This window comes from Hyla sarda, chromosome 6 (assembly GCF_029499605.1).
Source record: "Hyla sarda isolate aHylSar1 chromosome 6, aHylSar1.hap1, whole genome shotgun sequence".
Lineage (NCBI taxonomy): Eukaryota > Metazoa > Chordata > Amphibia > Anura > Hylidae > Hyla > Hyla sarda.
Genome location: NC_079194.1, coordinates 185137560 through 185162057, shown reverse-complemented (window position 1 = coordinate 185162057; position 24498 = coordinate 185137560). Strand labels below are relative to the sequence as shown.

The 24498-nt window shown below is 44.3% G+C and overlaps 1 protein-coding gene across 3 annotated transcripts in view; it reads right to left on the bottom strand.

Moving 5' to 3' along the window:
- Window positions 1–6491: 6491 nt before the first annotated feature.
- GALNS (galactosamine (N-acetyl)-6-sulfatase) overlaps window positions 6492–24498 on the bottom strand; it is a 99531-nt gene continuing 81524 nt past the window's right edge. For all 3 annotated transcript variants that reach the window (XM_056526051.1, XM_056526053.1, XM_056526052.1), the window contains 4 exons: window positions 21775–21877; window positions 21360–21478; window positions 12624–12741; window positions 6492–7815 (listed from right to left, as the gene is read on the bottom strand). In XM_056526051.1, coding sequence (XP_056382026.1) covers window positions 7729–7815; window positions 12624–12741; window positions 21360–21478; window positions 21775–21877 — 427 coding nt within the window. In that variant the 3' untranslated portion in view covers window positions 6492–7728. The remainder of the gene's footprint in view (window positions 7816–12623; window positions 12742–21359; window positions 21479–21774; window positions 21878–24498) is intronic.

Sequence of the window (24498 nt, the reverse complement as noted above, 5' to 3'; positions counted from 1 at the left end):
GGATCCCAACCTACTCCCTCACCAGTGACATCTACAGTATCCCAACCCACCCCCTCACCAGTGACATCTACAGGATCCCAACCCACCCCCTCACCAGTGACATCTACAGTATCCCAACCCACCCTCTCACCAGTGACATCTACAGTATCCCAACCCACCCCCTCACCAGTGACATCTACAGTATCCCAACCCACCCCCTCACCAGTGACATCTACAGTATCCCAACCCACCCTCTCACCAGTGACATCTACAGGATCCCAACCCACCCCCTCACCAGGGACATCTACAGTATCCCAACCCACCCCCTCACCAGTGACATCTACAGTATCCCAACCCACCCTCTCACCAGTGACATCTACAGTATCCCAACCCACCCCCTCACCAGGGACATCTACAGTATCCCAACCCACCCCCTCACCAGTGACATCTACAGTATCCCAACCCACCCCCTCACCAGTGACATCTACAGTATCCCAACCCACCTTCTCACCAGGGACATCTACAGTATCCCAACCCACCCCCTCACCAGTGACATCTACAGTATCCCAACCCACCCTCTCACCAGTGACATCTACAGTATCCCAACCCACCCCCTCACCAGTGACATCTACAGTATCCCAACCCACCCTCTCACCAGTGACATCTACAGGATCCCAACCCACCCCCTCACCAGGGACATCTACAGTATCCCAACCCACCCCCCTCACCAGTGACATCTACAGTATCCCAACCCACCCCCCTCACAGTGACATCTACAGTATCCCAACTCACCCCCTCACTAGTGACATCTACAGTATCCCAACCCACCCCCCTCACCAGTGACATCTACAGTATCCCAACTCACCCCCTCACCAGTGACATCTACAGTATCCCAACCCACCCCCCTCACCAGTGACATCTACAGTTTCCCAACCCACTCCCTCACCAGTGACATCTACAGTATCCCAACCCACCCCCCTCACCAGTGACATCTACAGTATCCCAACCCACCGCCTCAGCAGTGACATCTACAGTATCCCAACCCACTCCCTCATCAGTGACATCTACAGTATCCCAACCCACCCCTCATCAGTGACATCTACAGTATCCCAACCCACCCCCTCACCAGTGACATCTACAGTATCCCAACCCACCCTCTCACCAGTGACATCTACAGTATCCCAACCCACCCCCTCACCAGGGACATCTACAGTATCCCAACCCACCCCCTCACCAGTGACATCTACAGTATCCCAACCCACCCCCTCACCAGTGACATCTACAGTATCCCAACCCACCTTCTCACCAGGGACATCTACAGTATCCCAACCCACCCCCTCACCAGTGACATCTACAGTATCCCAACCCACCCTCTCACCAGTGACATATACAGTATCCCAACCCACCCCCTCACCAGTGACATCTACAGTATCCCAACCCACCCCCTCACCAGTGACATCTACAGTATCCCAACCCACCCTCTCACCAGTGACATCTACAGGATCCCAACCCACCCCCTCACCAGGGACATCTACAGTATCCCAACCCACCCCCCTCACCAGTGACATCTACAGTATCCCAACTCACCCCCTCACTAGTGACATCTACAGTATCCCAACTCACCCCCTCACTAGTGACATCTACAGTATCCCAACCCACCCCCCTCATCAGTGACATCTACAGTATCCCAACTCACCCCCTCACTAGTGACATCTACAGTATCCCAACCCACCCCCCTCACCAGTGACATCTACAGTATCCCAACTCACCCCCTCACTAGTGACATCTACAGTATCCCAACCCACCCCCCTCACCAGTGACATCTACAGTATCGCAACCCACTTCTTCACCAGTGACATCTACAGTATCCCAACCCACCCCCCTCACCAGTGACATCTACAGTATCCCAACCCACCCCCTCACCAGTGACATCTACAGTATCCCAACCCACCCCCTCACCAGTGACATCTACAGTATCCCATCCCACCCCCCTCACCAGTGACATCTACAGTATCCCAACCCACCCCCTCACCAGTGACATCTACAGTATCCCAACCCACCCCCCTCACAGTGACATCTACAGTATCCCAACTCACCCCCTCACTAGTGACATCTACAGTATCCCAACCCAGCTCCCTCACCAGTGACATCTACAGTATCCCAACTCACCCCCTCACCAGTGACATCTACAATATCCCAACCCACCCCCCTCACCAGTGACATCTACAGTTTCCCAACCCACTCCCTCACCAGTGACATCTACAGTATCCCAACCCACCCCCTCACCAGTGACATCTACAGTATCCCAACCCACCCCCTCAGCAGTGACATCTACAGTATCCCAACCCACCCCCTCATCAGTGACATCTACAGTATCCCAACCCACCCCTCATCAGTGACATCTACAGTATCCCAACCCACCCCCTCACCAGTGACATCTATACTACCCCCCACCAGTGACATCTACAGTATCCCAACCCACCCCCTCACCAGTGACATCTAAAGTATCCCAACCCACCCCCTCACCAGTGCCATCTACAGTATCCCAACCCACCCCCCTCACCAGTGACATCTACAGTATCCCAACTCACCCCCTCACCAGTGACATCTACAGTATCCCAACCCACCCCCCTCACCAGTGACATCTACAGTATCCCAACCCACTCCCTCACCAGTGACATCTACAGTATCCCAACCCACCCCCCTCACCAGTGACATCTACAGTATCCCAACCCACCCCCCTCACCAGTGACATCTACAGTATCCCAACCCACTCCCTCATCAGTGACATCTACAGTATCCCAACCCACCCCTCATCAGTGACATCTACAGTATCCCAACCCACCCCCTCACCAGTGACATCTATACTACCCCCCCACCAGTGACATCTACAGTATCCCAACCGACCCCCTCACCAGTGACATCTACAGTATCCCAACCCACCCCCTCACCAGTGACATCTACAGTATCCCAACCCACCCCCCTCACCAGTGACATCTACAGTATCCCAACCCACCCCCTCACCAGTGACATCTACAGTATCCCAACCCACCCTCTCACCAGTGACATCTACAGTATCCCAACCCACCCTCTCACCAGTGACATCTACAGTATCCCAACCCACCCCCTCACCAGTGACATCTACAGTATCCCAACCCACCCCCTCACCAGTGACATCTACAGTATCCCAACCCACCCCCTCACCAGTGACATCTACAGTATCCCAACCCACCCCTCATCAGTGATATCTACAGTATCCCAACCCACCCCCCTCACCAGTGACATCTACAGTATCCCAACCCACCCCCTCACCAGTGACATCTACAGTATCCCAACCCACCCCCTCACCAGTGACATCTACAGTATCCCAACCCACCCCCTCACCAGTGACATCTACAGTATCCCAACCCACCCCCTCACCAGTGACATCTACAGTATCCCAACCCACCCCCCTCACCAGTGACATCTACAGTATCCAAACCCACCCCCCTCACCAGTGACATCTACAGTATCCCAACCCACTCCCTCATCAGTGACATCTACAGTATCCCAACCCACCCCTCATCAGTTTGGTGTGACTGGGCTGCAGTGGGTGGGTGTATAGCAGGGAGGAAGGGATTTACTGAAGTAATGCTATTCACCCAATGCAGCATAGCTGCGCTCCCTGGAGACCATGTGATTTATGACATATTGTCTCTGGCCACCCAAAAATAAGACAAAGCCATAAAATAAGCCATACCAGCAGTTCTATCTATATGCCTAATATAATCCATACCCCCAAAAATAAGCCATGGTGGTAGGTGTGGCTTATTGAAGCTAATGAAGACAGCCAGCCCTTCTTGACAGGTACCGTACTGTAGGGATTTCCTTGCAGCGGCGGCAGGTCCCGTGTGCCAGCTGACCAAGGACGGCAGCTGACATGCAGGGCAGCGTGTCCCAGTTGATCAGCGGGACGTGACTTCTGTGCAGCTGTGGCGGTGGGTCCTGGGATGGCAGCTGACATGTAGGGCGTCATGCATGCTTAAGACGCCCCCTGAAAATAAGCCATGTGCCTTTTTGAAGAAAATAAATATAAGACAGTGTCTTATGTTTGGGGAAACATGGTAATTGGTTCCAGGAGGACCATTGTATGTTGAGACCATAACTCTATGGAAACCTGGTAATTGGTTCTGAAGCCCCAAATTGTCATCCAAAAATTGGAAAAAGTGAGGATTAAAGAAAAATAAGTAGATTAATATAGAAAAAGAAAGTCCTTACATATAAAAGTAAGAAAGATCTGCTGGAAGCTGTAAATCACTGTCTATGTAGAGGACAGGAGCTTCTTCAGGATCCTGTACAGTACACACAATGTCCTAAAAAAGTAAAATGGAGCCGCCCTCACCTGGTGTCCAAAGGAGCAGCTAACCCTGGCACAGGTAAAGAGTAGTACAGAACATGTAGTACCTCCCTGTACTGTAGGGGGTGCTACCAGACAGCCAGTAGGTGCATGCACTTCAGTAATACAGGGGTTTTACTAGTGAATGCCCATTCTGATTGGTCAGTTCTTCCAGCCATTGACACGTTTCACAGATCTGGACTGTCCATAGCATTGTATGTTGTCAGGTTTCAAGTTACAATGGTCCAGAATAGTAAGTGTATGTTGACGCCATTGTAAGTTGAGGGATCACTGTAATACTGGGAATGGTCAGAGACAACAGTAAAATGAAAAGTCATGCTCTACATCAGGGTGTGGGTCCTGTGCATGAAAAAAGCAGCACACTGCATCATGGGCTCAAAGACTGAAGAAAAACTGGAATATCCCTTTAACTTAATTTTCATTTTCCTTGAACCAGTCAAATGCACTGAGCAGTGTAGATAGAAGCATTGTCCTGTGTGCTTTTCATTGACCTGTGTAGAGGAAGAGTGATGCAGTTGTCCCACAACAACCAAATTGCTTCATTCATATCTAAAAGGCCTCTGGGAAAAAAATAATAAAAAAAAACAAACAAACAATCTAAATCGTTGCTCCGAGCAACTGGTTAAACCTTTTTTCTGCACAGGTTTTGATATATATCCCCAAAAGTCTCGACCATGGAATGGAGTTGGTCCCCTAGACTATCCAGATGCTTCTAGACTGGTACTTTACCGTAAAAGACAATTATCACACTCCAAATCATACTGTAACCCATGCTTGACAGTGCGTTGTAGGCAGTAAACATTGTAGGCTACAACCGATGATCTCCAGACATATATATGAGCGGAGGTAGAAAATAAGACCTTATGACATGTTTCCATGTCTCCAGTTACCATGTTTTGTGGAGTCAACAAAAGTTTGGCTATTGCAGCTCTGCCATGGATATCATCTTTGTACAGTATAGGCATGGTAGTTTTCACCGATACTGGTTCCCTTAACATACAACGTGTTTCAAAGCCAATTCTTCCTCAGGTACCAGAGGAAGAAGCCAGACCAGCTTTGAAACGCGTTGTACGTTACTCATTGTCCTTGCATTTTATCCTGGAAAAAAATAGAATTTTTTGGCAGTGCCCTACAATCCCCTATTGTATTTGGAGAACATGTGGATCATCCAAACACCAGGCATTCCTGCTTTATATTGTTTGATAGAAAAGGAGATCCACTGATTTACTATTAGCCCATAATCCAAGGTGTCCATCACATAAAGGCTCCTCTTACACAGAACCCCCCCCCCCCCCCCACCCCCAATGACATTACCCATAACATTAAAAAGAGCATGGCTCTGGGGCAGCCTAAAAAAAATAAAAAATAAAAATCTAAATCGTTGCTCCGAGCAACTGGTTAAACCTTTTTTCTGCACAGGTTTTGATATATATCCCCAAAAGTCTCGACCATGGAATGGAGTTGGTCCCCTAGACTATCCAGATGCTTCTAGACTGGTACTTTACCGTAAAAGACAATTATCACACTCCAAATCATACTGTAACCCATGCTTGACAGTGCGTTGTAGGCAGTGAACATTGTAGGCTACAACCGATGATCTCCAGACATATATATGAGCGGAGGTAGAAAATAAGACCTTATGACATGTTTCCATGTCTCCAGTTACCATGTTTGTGGAGTCAACAAAAGTTTGGCTATTGCAGCTCTGCCATGGATATCATCTTTGTACAGTATAGGCATGGTAGTTTTCACCGATACTGGTTCCCTTAACATACAACGTGTTTCAAAGCCAATTCCTCCTCAGGTACCAGAGGAAGAAGCCAGACCAGCTTTGAAACGCGTTGTACGTTACTCATTGTCCTTGCATTTTATGCTGGAAAAAAATAGAATTTTTTGGCAGTGCCCTACAATCCCCTATTGTATTTGGAGAACATGTGGATCATCCAAACACCAGGCATTCCTGCTTTATATTGTTTGATAAAAAAGGAGATCCACTGATTTACTATTAGCCCATAATACAAGGTGTCCATCATATAAAGGCTCCTCTTACACAGAACCCCCCCCCCCCCCCCCAATCACATTACCCATAACATTAAAAAGAGCATGACTCTGGGGTAGCCTAAAGTCTTTATTTCAAATGGTTTGCATGGTTAGCGTATTTCAATTCAAGCATTGCTTTGTGCACATACAACACAATGATACAACTATCAATCTCACGGTAATTCACATGGAGCACCTAACAGCAGGCTATAAAGCTATTTATAAAAAAGGGCACTTTACAGCAGCCAATCAGATCGCTACTTTTATCTTCTATAACCAGAAATGGAAAAAATGACAGCTGGAATCTGATTGGTCCCTACATTTCTCTATTGCGGTAGGGAAATGTTTCATAAATATCAAGCATACAACAACAGATGTATAGAGTTATTTTATAACCTGATATTTCCTTCTAGGTTATAATTATCTAAGCCTCTAAGAAAATCATCTTATGGCACTAAGAAAAGAGGTGATACAGAGCAGGAGAACCTCAGTCTCTTGGCCACACCACTTAGTAACCATGCCAGCAGTTTGGCACCAGTTTCCTAGAGTCCCTTTATCATTAAAGTGCTTAAATACTCTGTCCACCTTCACAATCATTTTCTTGCTTGGCTCAATAATCTAAAATATATGAAGCAACACTGCAGATAATTTGGATATCCTACCAATTTATATCTAAACTTCCTAAGTGTCTCTTTAGTTACAGACTACAAACAATCTCTGTGTAGTCTGAACTTATTATGTTTATAATCCATTTCCTCTTCTTTCTAGACTCTCAAAAACCATGTTACCCTGATGTTTTACAGAATGAGTAACCAAACACTTTGCTTCCACAACCTATGTAAAGAAAATTGTTTGTAGATATTCTAGCATAGTGCATTATTTCACCACTATGTAAAATTAGTTATTGCTCTATTAGAACCCATGCACATAGATTTCTGTGAGCTATAGCAGAGAGAAAGTTATGTATCACATAATCAGCCAATGATCTGAATGTCTGGAGTGTAATATACTACAGGCAATTTGAGTGGCTATCCCTTGGTGGTGTCTTGGGTTTTCAAATGCCAGACATGCAATAGTCACATGATTGCAAGGTTGTTTTCTTTTTTAACTGGCATTGTGTTGTGGAACAAGACCTTTGGTTGATACTATGCTGGTCCCTACAGCCCTGTCTTACAGTTTCCTGAAGGCATGCTAAATTTTATGAATGGCTAAAACAAAGTAGTAAGAATTCAAAATGTCAGGAAAGCGATGCTCTAATCGCTGCTTTGGAGGTAGGAATCAATGTCCGACTATAATGCAAATCTGGAAACTGATCAGTGGGGCCAGATACATTTCCATGGCTTTGACTCTGGAGGGGTCAGGCACTTCCCAAGCTTCTCACATCCAGGCGGCGACCAGTTCTGCCAGACATGAAGAAGTATGTTATAGAAATCAAACACAGCAAAGTAAGGACAGAAATGATCATGATCAGCCTTCCACCGAAGACAAAAAGCTCTGGAAGTTCAAATATAGAAACTTAGAAGTATTTACAAGAAGCGAAAGAACTTCCAGGGTTCCAGATGGTGACTAAAATGTCGCCAATGTGACTGACAATTTGCAAATGGTGTGACACGACATTTTATTGTTGTCCCCATTTGTGGCTAGCGCCAACACAGCGCTCTACAGATAAAAAGTGTTTCTATCGTAAAAAAAACTTTTGACATGCCATGCAGTCATGAAAAGAGTTCCAATGAGACTGCACCACTTCACCTAGCCATGTTAGATGCGTGGACTGACCAGGTGGGAAAAACCCCAGCAGACTTCTGAATATGTGAGCTGAATACATCAAGCATCCACTTCATTTTATTCCAGCAAAGGCATAATACAATAGCAACAGTTCAACTCTTTACATGTGGAAGCATCGAGCAGGAAATGGTGAGCTGCTGTGTTAGGCCATTGTCTGGCAATGCGTTTCACTTACTGAGGGGTCTGGCAATGCATTTCATTTACTGAGGGGTCTGGCAATGCATTTCACTTACTGAGGGGTCTGGCAATGCATTTCATTTACTGAGGGGTCTGGCAATGCGTTTCACTTACTGAGGGGTCTGGCAATGCGTTTCACTTACTGAGGGGTCTGGCAATGCATTTCACTTACTGAGGGGTCTGGCAATGCATTTCACTTACTGAGGGGTCTGGCAATGCATTTCATTTACTGAGGGGTCTGGCAATGCATTTCACTTACTGAGGGGTCTGGCAATGCATTTCACTTATTGAGGGGGTCTGGCAATGCATTTCACTTACTGAGGGATCTGGCAATGCATTTCACTTACTGAGGGGTCTGGCAATGCATTTCACTTACTGAGGGGTCTGGCAATGCGTTTCACTTACTGAGGGGTCTGGCAATGCATTTTATTTACTGAGGGTTCTGGCAATGCATTTCACTTACTGAGGGGTCTGGCAATGCGTTTCACTTACTGAGGGGTCTGGCAATGCGTTTCACTTACTGAGGGGTCTGGCAATGCATTTTATTTACTGAGGGGTCTGGCAATGCATTTCATTTACTGAGGGGTCTGGCAATGCGTTTCACTTACTGAGGGGTCTGGCAATGCATTTCACTTACTGAGGGGTCTGGCAATGCATTTCATTTACTGAGGGGTCTGGCAATGCGTTTCACTTACTGAGGGGTCTGGCAATGCGTTTCACTTACTGAGGGGTCTGGCAATGCATTTCACTTACTGAGGGGTCTGGCAATGCATTTCACTTACTGAGGGGTCTGGCAATGCATTTCATTTACTGAGGGGTCTGGCAATGCATTTCACTTACTGAGGGGTCTGGCAATGCATTTCACTTACTGAGGGGGTCTGGCAATGCATTTCACTTACTGAGGGGTCTGGCAATGCATTTCACTTACTGAGGGGTCTGGCAATGCATTTCACTTACTGAGGGGTCTGGCAATGCGTTTCACTTACTGAGGGGTCTGGCAATGCATTTTATTTACTGAGGGGTCTGGCAATGCGTTTCACTTACTGAGGGGTCTGGCAATGCGTTTCACTTACTGAGGGGTCTGGCAATGCGTTTCACTTACTGAGGGGTCTGGCAATGCATTTTATTTACTGAGGGGTCTGGCAATGCATTTCATTTACTGAGGGGTCTGGCAATGCGTTTCACTTACTGAGGGGTCTGGCAATGCATTTCACTTACTGAGGGGTCTGGCAATGCATTTCACTTACTGAGGGGTCTGGCAATGCATTTTATTTACTGAGGGGTCTGGCAATGCGTTTCACTTACTGAGGGGTCTGGCAATGCATTTCACTTACTGAGGGGTCTGGCAATGCATTTCATTTACTGAGGGGTCTGGCAATGCATTTCACTTACTGAGGGGTCTGGCAATGCATTTCATTTACTGAGGGGTCTGGCAATGCGTTTCACTTACTGAGGGGTCTGGCAATGCGTTTCACTTACTGAGGGGTCTGGCAATGCATTTCACTTACTGAGGGGTCTGGCAATGCATTTCACTTACTGATGGGTCTGGCAATGCATTTCATTTACTGAGGGGTCTGGCAATGCATTTCACTTACTGAGGGGGTCTGGCAATGCATTTCACTTACTGAGGGGTCTGGCAATGCATTTCACTTACTGAGGGGTCTGGCAATGCATTTCACTTACTGAGGGGTCTGGCAATGCGTTTCACTTACTGAGGGGTCTGGCAATGCATTTTATTTACTGAGGGGTCTGGCAATGCATTTCACTTACTGAGGGGTCTGGCAATGCGTTTCACTTACTGAGGGGTCTGGCAATGCGTTTCACTTACTGAGGGGTCTGGCAATGCATTTTATTTACTGAGGGGTCTGGCAATGCATTTCATTTACTGAGGGGTCTGGCAATGCGTTTCACTTACTGAGGGGTCTGGCAATGCATTTCACTTACTGAGGGGTCTGGCAATGCATTTCATTTACTGAGGGGTCTGGCAATGCGTTTCACTTACTGAGGGGTCTGGCAATGCATTTCATTTACTGAGGGGTCTGGCAATGCATTTCACTTACTGAGGGGTCTGGCAATGCATTTCATTTACTGAGGGGTCTGGCAATGCATTTCACTTACTGAGGGGTCTGGCAATGCATTTCACTTACTGAGGGGTCTGGCAATGCATTTCACTTACTGAGGGGTCTGGCAATGCATTTCATTTACTGAGGGGTCTGGCAATGCATTTCACTTACTGAGGGGTCTGGCAATGCATTTCACTTACTGAGGGGTCTGGCAATGCATTTCACTTACTGAGGGGTCTGGCAATGCATTTCACTTACTGAGGGTGGGCTGTCTCGGCATGTAATTATACTGTAGAACAGCTTTAAAGGGGACACATCAGGAGCTTTGAGGCTGCTAGACTACCCTTATAGCCAATCAAACATGGAGAAAAGGTTTTGGAGCCCAAATGCATGACTTCATTACAGTTCATGGTATTATAAATTCATTTATTGCAGTCTATGCATGGATGTCTTTATAAACCTATTCCCATTTGGTAAAATGCCAAAGTGGTAGTTTATGAGCCTGCTTCTTTCACACTGCCATCAGTGCACGGCTGTGTGACGGCCACCAGGAAAGCCAGGCAGAATAGCGGGAGAAAAATTACTGCATGTGCCGTCTCTTTCTCCCGCTAGTCATAACAGCGCCTGGCTGTCCCCATAATAGTAAATGGAAGCTGCCGGGACCCGTTGTTTGCCATTGCTCCCCATCACGAGAACAGCCGTTAAAGTCAGGAAAATAAAAAAAAAGAGGCTTTGACGGCCATGCTCTTGGGGAGCAACGGCAGTGTGTAAGGGGCCTAAATTCTCCCAACAGGATTTCTTTAAACTTAAACTTTAAAAGTTGACTGACAGCTGTAAAATGCAGAAGAGGAGAAGTCAAAGGAAAGGAAAGGAAAAAGATGTCAGTCATTGCAAGAGTACGTTATTTTTTATAATACCATGAATTATAAAAAGTGTTTTAATTTGGCAATGTAGCTATTTTATAAAGCACTGAATGTAGGGATGATACCTGAGAGTAACAGCTAATGCACCAGGCATTTCGGAGTAAATAATAGTTAGTTGTGTCACCATTTTTGATATCCTTTACTTATGGATGAGCATTTATTCTGTATTTGCTAATCCATTATGATTAAAATATATCTATATATGTATTTATTTTTTAATATATATATATATATATATATATATATATATATTTATATAATTATTGTAAGGTGATTATTTCTTTTCTTTAGCTTTGATAATGGTTTTTGTTACCCTACTAAATTACCTTTTACCTTGAAAATATTGCCCACTTGATATTATATTTAAAATGTTATTTACATTTTTTGTGTACCTTAGCTTACCTGAACATATGTAACTTTTAGATCATGTACATTTGTTATTATCTCTGCTCTGTCTTAAAAAGGTCATATCCCTGAAACACGTTTCTTGTAGAAAAGACTTTAGCTGCTATCTTGAATTTTGATGAACGCTCAGTTCAATAAAGAGTCATACTTGCTTACACATATTTATTGGCAATAGAAATTTAGGGGGGGGGGGGATTTATTAAATTCTGTGCCCTAATCGACAAGTGGGTTGGGCTTAATACAGAGGGGGCAGGGTTTCCAACTAAAGGGGTGAATTGACTACTATTTCTGAGACTACGGCATAGCGTTTGTGTGTTTTGTCTTTTTAAGAGGTATTTGCCACCCAATAAATCCAGGATTATTGTAGGGCAGGGATTTACTTAGTAAATTCTACCCTTAGTTTAGTTTGCATTGTTTACCATTATATATAATTATACTTCTAGGGAATAAGTGTTTAAGTAATTTTCAGATAAAAGGATTTTAAATTCGAAAAAAGTTGTCAAAAAAAATGGCAACCCCTATTCAGACTGAAGCTGCTAAGGTGGTCAGGTACTGCAAGTCTGGCTCAATTCTTGCATTGAAGCTAAGGGCACAAACTGTATTCTTGAAACAAGAGTTCAGATAGACTATTCATAGACTTTAGTTAGAAAAGCCTACTCAGTACCCAAGATATACACTAGAGCTTGATGTGTGCAATAGTTTGGCCACTAGAGAGCGACTGCAGCTTATAAATAGAACGAGTCACAAGGAGAATTTTTGAATACAAAAGCTGCACAGATTGAGTTGTGAAGACCAATATGAAATCTTATTATATTGCAGCATTTTGTAAGCCTTCAGATACTTATACAGACTTACCATAACAGCTAGGTCACATACATTCAGCTGAGGTTCCCCTGGAATCATGGAGTCCTTGTGCTTACTAACCACAGGGGAAATTTCTAACATTGCAGTCTGGTACTCAACACTTGATATTCTGTAAAATAAAGCACAGAAAGTAATTGAAGCTTTGGAAAGTGACAGTCAATGTAGCTGTAACAACCTAAATATATATTGTATACTGGGCCTGGCTGCAAAGCTGGTCCTTATGGTGCTGTTGTGTTATCTGGAGCAGGTGCAAATATAGAATTAACCCTTCTACTGCCTCAGAGCTTTCACAATCTAATAGGGAGTCCTCGGGGACCATAGCACAGGTGTGCAGTGCACTTGCTTCATTTACTATAATTGACCCTTCAGTTATGTGCTAGGGCTTCTGGTGTGGGGAGCAGCTGTGCTGCAAGACAGCAGGGTCACATTCCTGATACAGAAAAGACATGGTGCATGACATGGGGTGCAAAGATCTCAACCCTATCTGTCTCACCTGCTTAATTTGAGGAACATAAAATGGCTAGAAGTATGTGGCATAACTCTAAAAATAAAGATTGTTGGTAAAGAGGACCTGTGGTCAAATCCTTACTAAACTGCTGCAGATTTGATGCTGTGAGTTGATGCTTCAGGTTTGCTGTTGCAGATCTGATGATATTTAAATTCAATGTAACTACATGAGTGAATAATGCATTAAATAAGTATCAGATATGCTACATGTAAATGTACTCTGAGAATGCAATATTCTGCATCCTCCAATTGCGACTGCAGTAAAGTTTGAGCTGACTAGTGACAGTGACACAGAAGGATAAGTAACCTTTGGTCATTGTTGTATTCTGGTTTAAAGAGGACCTGTGATCAAATCCATATTATCATTTTAATTTTTTAGCATGAATACAGGTTAGAGGAGTACTCCACCCATAGACATCTTATTCCCTGCAGCACCCCAGTCATATGGTGCAAGGAGTGAACCTCACTCCATGTCAAATGACTAGAAATACGGTGCCGGAGGCTTATGACGTCACAGCCACGCCCCCTCGTGATGTCACACACCCCTCTCAATGCCCCACCCCCTCCCACAGACTTGCATTGAGGGGGTTTGACATCACGGGGGGCATGGCCGTGAGGTTACGAGCCTCTGGCACCAGAGCCGGGTGCTGCAGGTAGATCGCGGGGCTGGCAACTCCATTTACGTGTTCAGTATATGGCTCTATGTGCTACCAACGCTAAACAGGGCCCAGTATTTACGGATTCTCAGACAGTCAGATAAGAAATAAAAATCCAAATATCTTAGGAACAGGAGGTCCAATCAACATAGCCTAAAAAAGGTATGTGATCAGGGCTAGTTTAAGGGGTACACCACCCCTAGACATCCTATCCCCTTCAGCGCTGCACCACTAGTCATCCGGCATGGAGCGAAGTTCGCTCCTTGCACCAGATTACTGGGGTGCCACAGCTGAGATCGCACGGCGGGAACCCCGCGATCAGACATCTTCCGTTGGATAGGGGATATGTCTAGGGGTGGTGTACCCCTTTAAGGGGCCCTGATCACATACCTTATTAGGCTATGTTGATTGGACCCCCCTGTTCCTATGATATTTGGAATTTTATTTCCCATCTGACGGTCTGAGAATCCATTAGATAGATGGAAACTTCATTACAATATGGTCTGTGGTTACAGTGTGGGCTTAGAAGGGGGTGTGAATATGTTATTGCTGGGGTGTGTTTAGTGTTGGTCGCTCATAGAGCCATATACTGTACTGTAGCCAGATCTGATGAAGAGGGTGTTTACCTCGAAACGTGTAATCTGTACCCTATGTTTTTATTATTTTACTTCAATACAGTGGTCCCTGCCGAGGGATCTGTATGTGCTCACATCTGTCTCCATTGTATTCTTGAGACGAACACCCGCAGCACCAGGGTTATAGGTCCTCTTCTTCCCGTCTTATTTAGCAATTCTTCAGGATTGGATTCCTCCGACCTCCTGTGACCTCCCGGCTCCAGCAGCGGATCTCTACCCTACATATACTAGGGTGATAGGCGCATTTATCCCCTTTTTAAAGGTGAGAAACCATCTACTAGAGGCGTCGGTAGCCCCGACATCTAGTCTTCCCTCTATTGCTTGAGGTAATACACAAGGCGCCACTCGTGCGGTCTCTTTCCCTTTTTTTTCCCTTCACTGCATGTCATCAGACGGCTGGCTTGTCAGGGGACAGGAGAAAAAGCCAAGCCTTCTTTGATTAGCTGTTGTCTCAAGCCCATAGGTAGATGAAAAAGGCTCGAGACAACAGTAATACATAATGCGCAAGAATGATGAACTTCAAGGGGCAAAAGAAACAAAAAGAAAAATCCATTCCATACGAATAATTCAAGCCAAGTAATGCGCTACTCCGCCCCTAGACATCTTATCCCCTATCCTTTGATAAGACGTCTGATCGCGGAGGATCTCTGTGCAGCACCCAGCGTTCATTTAGAATGCTGGGTGCAGGTGGCGGGGGGCTTGTGACGTCACGCCACACACCCTCAACACAAGTCTATGGGAGGGGGCTTGGCCGTGAGGTCACGACCCCCGCCGCCCACTCAAAGCATTTGGAACAAAATGTCCCGAACACTGAGGCAGCGGAGCACCCCTTTAACACCACACATAACTTGGCATCAGGGGTACATAGGTTAAAAGCTTTAAAATCCTGGACTACCTCTTTAAACAATTAAAACATATGTACTATATAAGAAAATGCTATAATACTCCTCACTATTTTTAAGATTTTTCTGTGATGAAGGTAAACATTTATTGTTTAGATCAACAGAACAACTAAATCTTTATTATCAACTGATGAGCAATCTAATCTGATGAATCCGTATTCGTTACGCATTTCAGGAAAAAGTTGATTCGCAACGAATGCGAATATCGCTGCGTTTCGATTGTACAAATTGCTTCATTAAACTCCATTTAGCGCGGTCCAGGCTTAAGGGCATCTAAAATGGTGGATCCACATGTGAGGACAAGGGCAAGATATCCTGGGAAGGCAGGAACAAGGGTAGGCGGGATGACCCTGAATCACATGCAGCTTGCAGCCTATCAGCAGCCAGTCACCCCTGTGATGTCACAGTTCTATATAATCGACAGCCATCTTGCAGCCAGTCACTTCAGCCTTTTATTGCAGAGAGGTATAGAGGGACAGACAGCAGTGTGTGTTGCACAGAAAAGCATTTTTCCAGCAGCGATTCAACTCCCAGTCCCTACAGCGTTCTATTACAGAGAGGGACAGAGAGCAGTGTGTTGCACAGAACAGCAGTGATTCACCTCAACCCTATCTGAGAGTGAGATAGAGAGAGAAAGTGCAATTTTGGGGAAAGTACACAGCGACTGTGTGCTGCAACACTGCTGTGTACTGCTGGTGTTGTAGACAAATACTGTTTTAAGCGTACTGGAGCGCATTGTCTCCAGTACCATAAAAATGTATGGTGCAACCAAAAAAATACTATTTGTGTGGGGAAATTGATAAGAAAACCGCAAATTTTGGAAGGTTTCGTTTTCATGCTGTACACTTTACGGTAAAATAGATTACATACTTTTCTATTATTGTACCGCTTAAAAAAAAATTGCAAACTTTTTAACCAAATTAGTGCGTTTAAAATCCCTCCATTTTGCTGACGTATAACTTTTTCATTTTTCCGTATAAGCAACGGTATGAGGGCTCATGTTTTGCGCCGTGATCTGTACTTATTTTTTATACTACATTTGCATATGTAAAACTTTTAAGACATTTTTTATAAAAATTTTTTTGGAATAGAATGGTATAAAAAAAAAGCAGCAATTTTGGACTTTTTTTTTTACGTTCACGCCGTTCACCGTACGGGATAATTAACATTATATTTTAATAGTTCGGATATTTACGCACGCGGCGATACCAAATTTGTTTCTTAAAATTATTATAATATTGTTTTCACTTTTTGGGGGTAAAATGGGGAAAAAGGGACAATTTACATTTTTATTGGGGGAGGGGATTTTTCAAATTTATTTAACTTTTATTTTTTACTTTTATTTTTACACTTTAATAGTCCCAATAGGGGACTATTTATAGCAATCATTCGATTGCTAATACTGTTCAGTGCTATGCATAGGACATAGCACTGATCAGTGTTATCGGCTATCTTCTGCTCTGGTCTGCTCGATCACAGACCAGAGCAGAAGACCTGTGGAAGGCAGCGGAGGCAAGTGAGGGGATCTCCGTCTGCCGTTTTGGATGATCGGATCGCCGCGGCAGCGCTGTGGGCGATCCAATCATTCATTTTAGTTACCGCGATGCTGCAGATGCTGTGATCTGTATTGATCATGGCATTTGAGGGGTTAATGGCGGACATCCGCCATTACCGGCGGGTCACTGGCTGCTATCAGCAGCCGGGACCTGCTGCGCATGACCCGTGCATCGCTCTGATGCTCGCGGTTGTGAATATGACGTAAATTTACGTCCTGGTGCGTTAAGTACCAGCTCATCAGGACGTACATTTGCGTCCGGCGTCGTTAAGTGTACTGGAGTGCATAGTCCTCCCCTCATAAGTGCATACCACATATGTACACCTCAGTGGTGTACTATTTTGTTCTTGTTAAAGTCTTAAAGGACAACTGTAGTGGTACCGTTTTACATATGCCCGTGCCCAGGCCTCAAAAATAAACAAAATGAACTCATACATACCTTCCTACGAGCCCCCGTTGGTCCGGCACAGGCCTCATGGTCCAGCAGTGCTGACGTCATTCCCCTTCCTGGGGACGGGGACGCCGCAGAGCGGTGCCAGGATGTGCACAGAGGAGTGGCAGAGGCCTAAATTGATCAGGTAGAGGTCGCAGCAGAGGACAACAGTAGTGGTACCGTTTTACATATGCCCGTGCCCGGGACTCAAAAATAAACAAAATGAACTCATACATACCTTCCTACGAGCCCCCGTTGGTCCGGCACAGGCCTCACGGTCCAGCAGTACTGACGTCATTCCCCTTCCTGGGGACGGGGACGCCGCAGAGCGGTGCCAGGATGTGCACAGAGGAGTGGCAGAGGCCTAAATTCATCAGTCAGCAGACTAGGAGCGAGTGGCAGCAGGAGTCGCAGTGAGAGGCCTGAGCTCCCGGTATCAACTAGCGGTCGTGTCTCGACCAACAACCCATCTACCGTCATCGATGGGTTAACACGGGGGTTCCTCAGACACAACCTTCAGTTGGCATGGCCCGGGAGCAGTCCCTGTCCTTCCATTGCCTCTGTCCTATGCTGTTTCCTCCCCCACAGAAGTATCTTATGCTGTGGGTTCAGCACTATATGTTCTCCTCATGCTGCCGCCAACACCAGGCTGTGTCATTCAGCCACTATATGGTCTCCTCATGCTGCCGCCAACTCCGGGCTGTGTCATTCAGCCACTATATGTTCCCCTCATGCTGCCGCCACCTCCATGCTGTGTCATTCAGCCACTATATGTTCTCCTCATGCTGCTGCCAACTCCAGGCTGTGTCATTCAGCCACTATATGTTCTCCTCATGCTGCCGCCACCTCCAGGCTGTGTCATTCAGCCACTATATGGTCTCCTCATGCTGCCGCCACCTCCACGCTGTGTCATTCAGCCACTGTATGGTCTCCTCATGCTGCCGCCACCTCCACACTGTCATTCAGCCACTATAATGGTCTCCTCATGCTTCCACTACCTCATGGCTGTGTCATTCAGCCACTATATGTTCTCCTCATGCTGCCGCCACCTCCATGCTGTTTCATTAAGCCACTATATGTTCTCCTCATGCTGCCGCCAACTCCAGGCTGTGTCATTCAGACACTATATGTTCTCCTCATGCTGCCGCCACCTCCACGCTGTGTCATTCAGCCACTATATGGTCTCCTCATATTGATGCCATCTCCAGGCTCTGTCATTGTGCCACTCTGCGACAGTGATTCTAATAGCGATGCCTCTGATCTGCATGTTATACTGAATAACAGTATTATTTCACTAACCCAGCACACACCCTTTGCGGGTTACAGCAAGGCAAAGTGTTCTACACCCCTTTGAGGCTCTCTGTAGGCCGATTTTAATAGCGATTTGCCGCAAATAAATTCGGACCGAAACTATTTTTTTGGGAAAATTCGGGCGAATCGAATTTTTCAAAAATTCGCTCATCTCTATTATCAACGTTTCATATGGATGCGGGGCCAATTAGATTACAGAGCTCCAATACACTTTAAAGGTAGGGTCACACAGAATGCATCCACAGCATATTTCACGCTGTGGATGCGCAGACGGCTGTCACAAGAGCGAGCTCCCTGCTGCGGCCAGGTAGCTCTATGTCTCCACTTGTAGCAAAGTGTATCTTTGCTGTAGACAAAGTGACTGCTGGTAGCAGACACACCGCAGGAAATTCGCCGCTATGAGCGGACATACAAAGCTACCCAGCCGCAGCAGGGAGCTCGCTCTTGTGACTGCCATTGGCACATCTGCAGCATGAAATAAACTGCGGATGCACTCTGTGTGACCCTACCCTAAGGCTGAATGCAAAGTAAAACAACATTCTTCATTAGACATTTCCTACAATTCAGCTGCTACTCAGGGAAAGGTAAGTCTATCAGTCTAACACACTTTCTGCCTTTTCAGTATTAGTGATAACAGAAGGAGGGGGGTCACATACCAGCTGAGATAGTAGACAGGGGAGAGGGAAACCTTGGAGGGCAAATCACACAGACTGAAGAAAGATGTGCGCAGTTACAAGGCAGTAAGCAAGGGAGTATCGTATGCTGTGTACAAACATAGAAAGAAAATACAGCTCATATGGAACGCTGTACGACCATATTCATACAGTGTAAAGTAAAATAAAAAATTGGCTATTTTTTGCTTTGGCTTTTTGCAGAAAAAAAAGAAAACTTTTAGGCATTTATGGGTTTGTGATTTTGTACTGTTGTATACTGTTTGTGTGTGATTATGCATCTGTAGGGCATGTTCACACATATCGAATCCGCTGCGGATATCACATGCACCGTTGTTTACTGTATAGAAGATGCCCTAAATGGGGTTGGCTTCCTAAATGGCGCAGCTTGGTCTGAGCAGAAGGTATACATTGTATGCTTCCCAGCCAGCCCGACACTAAGCACTAATCTAAATACTTTGCCGCATACTACCCCCCCTACTCGCCGGTCTGAGTGCTCTGCACTGTCCAAGTGAGGAAGGGGTTATACAGCAATGCAGAGTATCGCTATAAGCAATCCCTGCTTACTGTAGAGAAGCAGAACAAATATCAAAATGGAGGGTGTTCTGCTCCTCTCTGGGGACTGAATTCTTACCTGGCTATATATCTTCATCTGTCCTGCACACTAACCTTCCATAATTACACTGGTACCCACAGCAACAGGGGTATTGGGAAGAGCGAGGTACGGTCCTGGCCACAACTATCTATTAATGGTCAGGTATTGAGGCAGCATCAGGCTGGTATTATTAGACTGGGGAAGTGCAAAAACAGTGGCTTTCACACCCTGGTTGTTGTTTTACTGTATCTATCTGGTTACGGAAAATAGTGGCGGCGCTATGTTGTTTTGTTTTTTTTCTATTTATTTAAAGGGGTACTCTGGTGGAAAACATTTTTTTTAAATCAACTGGTGCCAGAAAGTTAAACAGATTTGTAAATTACTTCTATTAAATAAATCTTTACCCTTCCAGTACTTTGTACCAGCTGTATGCTACAGAGGAAATTCTTTAAATTGATTTAAAAAAAAATGTTTTCCACCGGAGTACCCCTTTAAAAAAAAAAAAAAAAAAAAAAAAAAGTGTAGGTCCCCCTGTTCTGAACAAGGTGCTCTGAACCTGACTTATGGAGTGTAGAACTTACAGATTTTCAACAATTTAGCAGCAGATTTCATGCAGGTAAATCTGCTGTGTGATACACGCTGGCAACTTGCTATGTGTGAACGTACCCTTAGACAGTACAATGGCGCATAACAGTATAAAACAGTATAAGGATGCATAACAGTATAAAATAGAATAAGGGTAAGAGCATTAACTCATATCACAACATTAGAAACATTCCCCAATAGAAAGGAAAACTAGCTCAGACTAATTCGGTATAGGGACAGCCTATCCTAAAGAGAGGTTGTCTGTGTGTTTAGTGTGAAGTCTAGCCAGCTCTTTTTTGCCTCTGCCCTCTGGGGAGGACTACGGTTATTTGTTATTTTTGTGGCTGAAACATCCCAGCAGTCATCTTCCTAATTAATTCTGAGGGATTCAGAGAGGGGAAGATATAGACTGAATTTAGGACTCCCACATAGTACCATACTTTCCTTACGCCCCCTCACCCACTCCAGCCAAGGTTCTGTCTTCTACAAGTAACTGTTCCTCCATTATAATGGAAGATTTGTTTGGTCAGTAAAGAATTTTGCCTTACCTTTCCCTATTTCTCTGCTTTTGGCACACTGTCTGCACACTTAATATCAATGGCACCCCACATCTCTTGCTACCTACCGTACACTACATAGTGTGTGCCCCCAAAAAACTAGTACCTTCAACACCAACTGTGCAGCCCCTTTTCACTGTTTCAGTTCATGAAGTGTGAGATAACCTTTTGCCAAACGGATCGGAACCCTGACAGGCTTTGGAACTACTGCACCCAGGCATCCTGTTCACTGTGATGCTCCCTCTAGGTTGCTGTTGCTTGAGCATTTATGTGTGATGTCCTTATAAGGCATATTTCGATTGGTAGGAATTTTTTTTTACCTTATGGGATACTTTTCACCAGGATCTCTTCCCAAATGGAACAAAAGAGGCTTAATGTTCTCCACTTGGTCATGTGTTGTGACGCCAGTAACATTCTGTCCAGGACAGAAATTAATACCCTGTAACAAGAAGCACACTGCTTTGGACTGGTGCTGGGATTACATGTACAATTATTATTATTATTACATATGTAGATATAAAAAGATAGATAACTTATGTAAGCACAGTCATTGTGTGCATTTTCATACTGGTTAATAATCTTCTTTCACAGTCTCCTGGATAAGGCCCCAGACATAGATGGCTTGCGCTCTCTATTTAATAAACTACTATTGTCTGCTGCTGTTATATTTTGCACCATCTATCTGTCTATCTGCCAGCTCTTGTCTGGCTTAGAACATATTAAATGACTACTTACCTGGGACAGTTCCTCCCATGAGTTACTCCAGGTCCAATAATGTGCCTTGTATGGCCCCAACCGGACTGCCATGAGCTCATTACCACGATAATAGAATATTGGCCTTAGTGGACAAGAGATGGTTACAAATTGGGGGGAAACAGATGTTTAGCACTGCTTCTATTGCAATCTCTGTAATTCCTTCAAGAACTTCATAAAGAAATTGATAACATGGCATTATCATTTATTTTGCAAACAGGAAGTTTCCTCACACAGTCTGAAACTGACAGCACTGATTGGACAGTAAGCACCAAAATGAAAATAGCACACAAAACCACAATTAAAATAAAACTGAAATTTTATTTACAGTAATAAAAAATCATAAAGTTGATACAAACAACATATTTTGGCCCCTTGGTCACTTGCACATTTACTACTTTGTATGTTTAAAATCTTTAATAAACTTTACTATTGAAAAAAAAAAAAAAAGTTGATACAAACAGTGAGATAAGATGGCACACAAGATACAATGGTGTGAAGGGGTATATAGTGTAGCAATAGGTGATATACATACACCTCACTGAAGTGGTATTTAAAATTCCAAAAGGTACAAGACTAGGGCTCAAGTAATGTCCCAATTTTAAAGTGCAAAATATACTAATCCCAAAGAAAAAGTAAAAATAAGAATAAACAGTAAAAATAGCAACATCATACAGACTGTTTTTCTTACGTTATAGTTATACTTGTTTTTCCCTTTTTATGGATTTGTATGTTTTGGATATTACTTGAGCGTTAGTCTGCACCTTTTGGAAGTTTACACAACACTACATTGAGGTGTATATATATTTCACAGAATTACTATATAGACCCCTCCATGCCATTGTTTCTTGTGTGCCATAATATCTTAATGTTTGTGTACATTTTAAGAATTTTCTGACTATGAATAAAATTTATGTGACTTAAAGTTTTAATTTAATACATGGCAATGCAAACATTCCTTATTTAAATGCTCAGTGGTGCTTCACATTAATATATAAAAGTCCAGAATAACTAGAATATAGAAAAAAAAATTAAACACTCACCACAAAGAGCCTTAGGGAGAGATTTATCAAAACCTGTGTAGAGGAAGAGTGGTGCAGTTGCCTATAGCAACCAGTTATATTGCTTTTTTCATTTGTAAACGGGCCTGTGAAAAATTAAAAAAGCAATCTAACTGGTTGCTATAGGCAACTGCACCACTCTTCCTGTATGCAGGTTTTGATAAATCTCCCCATTAAACATGATATCTTTATTTAAAGGGGTATTCCAGGAAAAAACTTTTTTTAAGTATCAACTCGCTCCAGAAAGTTAAACAGATTTGTAAATTACTTTTATTACAAAATCTTACTCCTTTCAATAATTATCATCTGCTGAAGTTGAGTTGTTCTTTTGTGTCTGGCAACAGTGCTCTCTGCTGACATCTCTGCTTGTCTCGGGAACTGCACAGAGTAGAAGAGGTTTGCTATGGGGATTTGCTTCTACTCTGGACAGTTCCCGAGACATGTGTCATCAGAGAGCACTTGGACAGAAAACAACAACTCAACTTCATCAGCTAATAAGTACTGAAAGGATTAAGATTTTGTAATAGAAGTAATTTACAAATCTGTTTAACTTTCTGGAGCCAGTTGATATATATATATATAAAAAGTTTTTTTCCCTGGATAACCCCTTTAACGCTGGTCTCCTGTTTAAGACTCTTCATGGCGAGAGCTCCATTTTCATTTTTTTATTCTATGAATACAATTTAGTTTGTGTTTTAATTGTGGTTTGGTGTGGTATTTTCATTTGTTTACTTTGTGGAATTTTAGCAGGGAAATTCCAATGAGTAAAATGACAATGAGTTGAATAACAGATTCAAAATCAGCATCTTTTAAACTACTTGCATAATACTGCAGAGGGGGTTACAGAGATGTCCCTTTAGTAAAGTGAATAATAAAAACCCAGCAAGCTATTTATTTATACATTTCCAGGAAGAATATCAGAGGAATGGCATAGCACAGAGTTCATAGAAAATATGCCCCATATTACTTAATTGCAAACTACTATTAAAAGCAAACAGGTCGGAAAAGCTGAGAGGTTGTCTTTAACCCCTTAAGGACGCAGGACGTAAATGTACGTCCTGGTGAGGTGGTACTTAACGCACCAGGACGTACATTTACGTCCTAAGCATAACCGCGGGCATCGGAGCGATGCCCGTGTCATGCGCGGCTGATCCCGGCTGCTGATCGCAGCCAGGGACCCGCCGGCAATGGCCGACGCCCGCGATCTCGCGGGCGTCCGCCATTAACCCCTCAGGTGCCGGGATCAATACAGATCCCGGCATCTGCGGCAGTTCGCGATTAAAATGAACGATCGGATCGCCCGCAGCGCTGCTGCGGGGATCCGATCATTCATAACGCCGCACGGAGGTCCCCTCACCTTCCTCCGTGCGGCTCCCGGCGTCTCCTGCTCTGGTCTGTGATCGAGCAGACCAGAGCAGGAGATGACCGATAATACTGATCTGTTCTATGTCCTATACATAGAACAGATCAGTATTAGCAATCATGGTATTGCTATGAATAGTCCCCTATGGGGACTATTCAAGTGTAAAAAAAAATGTAAAAAAATGTAAAAGTAAAAGTAAAAAAAAAGTGAAAAATCCCCTCCCCCAATAAAAAAGTAAAACGTCCGTTTTTTCCTATTTTACCCCCAAAAAGCGTAAAAAAC